Genomic DNA, 6,425 nt, shown 5'->3' with positions numbered 1-6,425 from the left:
AGAGAGAGAGAGAGAGAGAGAGAGAGAGAGAGAGGAGCAGAAAAAAAATAGAGAAAAATTAAAACACTAAAAAAGAAAAAAAGAAAAAAAGAAAAAAAAAGGAAGTGAGGGGTATAATGGTCATTTTGGACTGGTTATGTGAGAATTAGATAGAATAATGACTAACCTGTTTAATTTAAAAGGTGAGGGACTGAACTGTTTTCAGCCACAAAGTACAGGGAGTAACAAGTATTTAGTCCTTAGAAATTCAAAATTCTGAAATTAATAGCATTTTCAATAATATTTTGTTGAAATTAATAAAATGCTATATGACACCGAACTTGAAAAAAAAATTAGAAAACAAATTTTTTGTTTTGATCAAAATAAAAAACAAAATTAATTAATATGATTTTTTTTTTTTTAATAAAAGGCTGGTGCGGCTGCTCTAAAGTCTTGATTAATGAAACTGTCGAATGCAAGGAAAGGACATTGAGCTAAAACTCATGATTACAATAAACATCTAGAGAACGTCCTGAAATGATATCAGGAGTCTCTACAAAATATATGTATTCTAACATGCACCAATTAACAAAGAGTGTTCTATTGAGTACTCCATTTGCTTTAACATAGCGGTGACATAACGGACTGATAACTTGATTACAACAAAACATAACTACCAATCCCACAGCTTTCCTATAGTGTTGGTATTAGTGATCGAAAGAAGTTGTTTGGTGGCGGACTAAACATATTTGTTATCAATCCGATGAACGGTGTATTGTTGTCTCTCATATTTCCCGTAACAAGAATGTTACTGCTCACGTTGTTGTTGACTTATCACCGAGAATATGAGCATTTACTTGGTTAAATGTTCAGTCTTCTTGGCTCATGAGGAAGATTCGATTTGATGTTTATGCAATCACTATTTCTCCCGAAGATAGCCCCGGTGTTTTTGTAATTTCATTCTATGAAGACTATCCTTGATCTTTTCTAAAAAGAAGAAAAGATCCGTCACCAATGAAGTGTCTTTGTTGCTTCCTTTACTTGACAACCTACGTACGCTGAAATATTGCAGAAGCGGTCAAAAGCATGTGTAACAATTCGAAGCTACCTCTTTGATTTATGGATATACTTCCACACAGCCAGCAAGCATTTTCCCCCGCTAGTCTAACACAGTAACACTATTGTCAATCTTCATCAACCTTCGTTCTCGATTGAACGAGCAGTGAACACCACCATGATTGGTCCAGATTGCCAAGCAGGGTAAGAAACAGAGACCGTGATGCTGAAATGGTATCGATTCTGTTCGATTTCAATAGTCAAGTTGCCATGAAAATATCATCATCGTGCTACAATGTACCACGCAACTGAAGCCTCGTACAACTAATGGTCTATTTCTCATGTCAAGGTAACTGCATCTACATCAAGAATAGACGGAATAGACGGTTTTGATGTAACATTTTTTATTTGGCATGAAAGAATATACGGTTTACAAATACTTTATGCCATATACTTGGCAAAATTTAATTAAGTACGATGAAAATTAGCATTTTTTTTTAAAGATAAAAAAGAAAATTATAACTTGAAACTCCTACTACAACCAAGACTAAGATTGTCAAAATTAAACACTGAAAGAGCAAATAAAGGCAGCTTTTCCCTCCATGTAACTGGACTATTCAAATTATGGCCTTGATTAACAATTGCATCGACAACAAAGTTGGCCTCTCAAGAAATGTGGTTGAATCAGATGTCATCAAAATTGACCGCAAGATTGAGGATATCTCTTACCAATGAAAATTAGCATATGCATCAAACTACTAAATTAATTTATGAAAGAAACATGTTATATTTTAAGAACCGTATTGTGTAATTATTTTATGATTTTATTGTTTTTCTTCTAACAACCAAAATGTGCTGCCTTCTTAATGACACGATTGCAAGACAAGGTTTGTGAGCTTAAAGCTTTGTAGTTAGGGAACAGGGATTAAAGATGGTCAAAAGCAAGCCAGTTTGACAATGAATGAATTCATGCATATCATATTAGACATCAATTTCTAAGTAATTATAGTTGGTGACCAAAAAGTTGGTTACATAATTAGATTCAGTAAGATCAGAACACAAATGGACACAGAACAGACATACATATATCTAATATCATATCTCTTGGTTCTCTTCAATATGGAAAAGATTACATGGACCCAAAAGACCCACCCACCTACTTTGCTTCATGCTTAAACAAAGTGAAATTAGTTCCCTCCCTTTTGTTCAAATACAGTAGGACATGATCCGACTTCCTAGTTCCTAGTTCCTACTAGGCACTAATCAACTACCTAAAACTTATTAATATGATATCCTTCAATTACTCCTTAGGAGAATTGATTGGTACCCTCTTTCATTTCCATGATTCTGATCATGTCCAAAGCGGTAATTCCCAGAATGAGCCTAGAGCAGGGTTATGATCATCAAGGAAGCTCAAGTTGCTCTGATTGAGTATATTGCTATGAGGAAGAGGGCTGGTGATGAAGTTGTGATGATCGAGTGATTGTTGTTCCGGGGATCCCTGTTCGTGGTGATCGGGTTTTGCCATTTCCATGAGCAGTGCTACAAGGTTTGCTTGCTGGCACTGCATGTTGACAACCTCAGCTTGTGCCTTGGCCAATTGTGCTTGAAGGTCACTCACTTGTTTTTGGAGATGGCAGATTGCCCCTGCACAACCATAAACTGGGTCTCTGATTCTTGCACTGGCCTCATAAACCATGCTGCTCACTGCATCAGCCCTTTGAGATTCTGGAAGGTCCTGAAAAAAAAGAAAAAAAAATGAATGATTTGATCAACTATTTGCACGGCAAAATTGGTCTTGACAGACGAAAATGATTTAGAACCCAACCCTGAATTTTCAGCACTTTTGCTTATGTACACATGATGAAATGGAATGCTCTACTAATCTTTCTACGTCTATATTAGAGAAATATTAGAAAAATATCATAATAAAATGATATTATAATGTGAAATCGTGTACTCATGATGTTTTGCGACCAAGTATGGCCTACTTTTATGATGACATGTGTATGTGAGAAAAGAGTCCGGTTCATAGCAGCAAATGAACCTCTCATAACAGTTGTTTTTTGTCAAACTTCATATATAGCTATGAACTCTCATGTGAAGATCAAGAAACATGATTGCAAACTGAGAAAATGGAAGAAAAAGGCTCAGTTGATCAGATTGATCAATATTCAATCCTAAGCTACATGTATGAGTTGTTAATTGTGAGAATCTCTCACTTTTTGCAGTTTTTCCTTCTTGCACATTAAGTCAGAGTAGCTGGCTTAAAAAGGAAATCCATTACACTTTTGATACATGTCTTATATGTGTCTCTACTGTGTGAACAGCACTACCGGAATATTTAGTAGCCTATGGCTGACTTTTCAAACCTGAACCCAATACCCAACAAAATACCAATGAAAAAAAGCCTCACCCGCATCTAAATTTCAGATCAAACACAAACTCCTAGACCCAATTTGTGATTTTGACCAATCTACTAGTTTAGTATATGAAGAAATTGAACTGAAGTAAGGTGAAGGCTTATAATGGGTATACCTGCAAGAACTTGATGATGTTGCTAGCACCAAAGACTCGATGTGCTATGGTGAACTTGGCTGGCTCAGAGGGAGGAAAGTAAGGAGCCAACACACATTTCTCTGCACATCTTCTTCTCAAGATCTTGCAAGCAGCACAAGGACTGACCACAACATTCTGGGGTGGTGGAATTTGAGTTTGAGCTTGAGTAACAGTTTGAGTTGGAGTAATTGGAGGAGAAGATGACTGGGAAGAAGAAGGAGATTGATGAGAGAAAGGGGTTGATGGTGCATAGGTAGTGTTTGTTGTGTTAATGCTAGTGTCAGTACTGCACTCCATCTCAGCTAGCTTTGAAGCTTTGAGCTTTGTTTGTGAAAATGTCTGAGAGAAAAGAGAGAGATGAGGTGAGGTGGGGTTTGGTTGCAGAACAGAGTGAGAGTATAAATAGGGAAGCTGAGCTTGGGGTGTGAGGTCAAACTACGTCACTCTTTGAATAATATAATTGGGCTGCTTCCAAGTCCATCCATTAATATTAGCAGCTTCATTTTCCATCAAACCGTTAGGTTTATGTGACGGGACCTTTTTCACCTTTGGATTATCTGAAGGAAAATTGTTCTTTGAGTTTGAAATGTCTTCTGTGAAAAACTGAAAACCCATTTGGGGTTTGAATTACTTTTTTCTTTTATATATTTTAACTGTACCCAGTAATCTTCTTAGAAGTGGGAGTGTTTGGTTAAGAGAATCCAATTTTGCTTGCTTCTCTAATTGGGTGGTTGGGTTTAATCAAATGGTTGTAGCCTAGAATATTATGAACTAGTTCAGAATCAAATGAGAACCAGGTCAACAAAGATAGGAAAAATACGAGACGCTTTCTGTTTGTAAGGCAATGTCTCTTAGAAAGGTAAGACTCGTACCTCTCACTCGTGCTGGCGGCCTCTGTTTTCACATGCAACTTTTGCTCTCAAGTAGTGTTTCTAGATCCCCTAAGGACTAGATCCCCTAAGGACAAGGAAGTGAAAAAAACAAAAGTAGAAAGAAAATAAAGAGAGCATTATTTCTAGATAACTTTTATCTTAATTTCATTTTCTTTTTTCTACAAACAATATAATTTGAAAGAGACAATAATCACAATGATGCTAAAACAAACTTAAGATCTTAGATTTGAGAAATATTCTTATGTAGGCATGGCATTTTTTTAGCTGCATAACTAAGTTTTGAATTAAATTGATCGATGCGATTGATGTTAGGTTGTTCACTCAACTTAAGACCGATAGTTATACTACGAAACAATCTGCTTCTGTGACTTTAGTTATCACTTTGTTTTGTATGCTTTCCAATGACATGCCTTCTAACCGTCGAGATGTGAGCTTTTGGGCATTCTCTGCTCTTATTCCCTTCTTCTTTGCATTGTTGATTAACCACCATGTCTGTTTCAATCTTGACGCCAAAGAGTGGTATGTTTCAGCGACAACACCGGTTGACCTGCACTGATTCCATCCCATGTTTTTGTTCCGGTCCAAAATCTTTTTTAGTTTAATTGAGATGTATTTGAATGAATCCTAAATTTACCTTATAAGCGAATATAGTTGATTTATTGAAAAGTAGGTAGTGAGGGTTTTCCTAGGAATTTATTTTAATTAATAATGAAACATTATTAATCAGAAAATAGAAGTCGAGTAATCAACGAGAAGATGACATAAAAGCCTAACTACATAAGAAACAAGAAACAAGAAGAAATTAGTTTTCCTAGAATAGTCACCTAGAAATCTTTGTTTTGTTGTATGCAAATTCTATGCTTATTGCCTAACTTTCCAAGTAAACTTTCTAATGGGAAAACTTGGCGCCTCTCCCTGTCTTCATTCTCCCAATTTTTCGGACTTCAGTCTATTGGACTATCATTTCAAACGGTGGAAAAAAATTAACAGAAAAGTCATATACTTGTAGGAGTCAAGAGAGATTTTGATGAGAATGGTTTTTGATTTGACATGATAGCTACCATCCATCACTAGCATTAACTTCAAATGAGTTTCTTCTATATTTTTGTTTCTTGTTTTTTTTTTTTTTTTTGATACAGATGAGTTTCTTCTATTTGCTATAGGATGTAAGAAAGAGTTCTTCAGAACAAACAATATTTTAGCTCATAATGTGCAAAAGCCACAAAACGGTTATCTTTGGTTAGATATATTTGTGTCATAATGTGTCAAAAATGCGATGAGAGAAATAAAATTCATTACAAGAGTTTGTTCATCATACTTCCGCTGTCAATGTTATGTACAAACAACAATGATATTTAGAATTATTTCCTATAAAATAATTGACGTTACTGATTTTGTTATTTCTTTTCTCAAATTCCTTCATAATAAGTTGTCAGACACCGTGCTGCAATGCACAGTTGGAGCATTTCACATGGGGCGAAAGAATTTATCTTGGACCTAGGAAGCCTTTGGGTTCCTCTTGACAAAGTCAAAAAATAAATAAATAAATGTAGAGAGTATCTCATCATTTGGAGTTTTTTTTTTTCCTTTACGCCTTATTTGGTTACAGAAAGTAAAGTAATTCATTTGTTTTTCTCATAGGATGAGAAATTAAATTTCCTATGAACTTTCAATTCCGATGGTTGATAACATAAAAAAAGTTATTAGGAAAGTTGTTTAAAAATTCATAATTAATGCAATAAATTAATGAGATGTGAGTAATAAATGTAAAGAAAAAACTAAAAAAAAAGTGGGAAAAATGAATCCTTAGAGATATGGAAGGAACTACTTTCTTTTTATTTTTCATTTCTTTGAAAAGGTATTTCATTTCCTTTTACATTCCAAACACAAAAAAAAAAAATTAAATTTTCTTTCTTGATTCTTTAATTCAGCGAGCCA

At 34.9% G+C, this 6,425-nt stretch overlaps 1 protein-coding gene across 1 annotated transcript; it reads right to left on the bottom strand.

Moving 5' to 3' along the window:
• Positions 1-2,100: 2,100 nt before the first annotated feature.
• LOC133731911 (LOB domain-containing protein 1-like) lies at positions 2,101-3,978 on the bottom strand. Its single transcript, XM_062159361.1, has 2 exons — positions 3,574-3,978; positions 2,101-2,773 (listed from the first exon to the last, which is right to left on the bottom strand). The coding sequence occupies exons 1-2, from the start codon at positions 3,889-3,891 to the stop codon at positions 2,387-2,389; spliced, it is 705 nt and encodes a 234-aa protein (XP_062015345.1). The 5' UTR covers positions 3,892-3,978; the 3' UTR covers positions 2,101-2,386.
• Positions 3,979-6,425: the final 2,447 nt, after the last annotated feature.

The sequence above is a fragment of the Rosa rugosa genome, chromosome 2, assembly GCF_958449725.1.
Source record: "Rosa rugosa chromosome 2, drRosRugo1.1, whole genome shotgun sequence".
NCBI lineage: Eukaryota > Viridiplantae > Streptophyta > Magnoliopsida > Rosales > Rosaceae > Rosa > Rosa rugosa.
Note: the sequence above shows the minus strand (reverse complement) of the source record. Positions and strands in the feature narration are given on the sequence as shown.

What these genes read in the sequence shown, in the direction of transcription:
- LOC133731911 (XM_062159361.1), bottom strand. Translation starts at nt 3,891, where the DNA reads ATGGAGTGCAGTACTGACACTAGCATTAACACAACAAACACTACCTAT. An exon ending in ACATCATCAAGTTCTTGCAG is followed by an intron (nt 2,774 to 3,573) that starts GTATACCCATTA and finishes CTTTTTTTTCAG; the next exon opens with GACCTTCCAGAATCTCAAAG.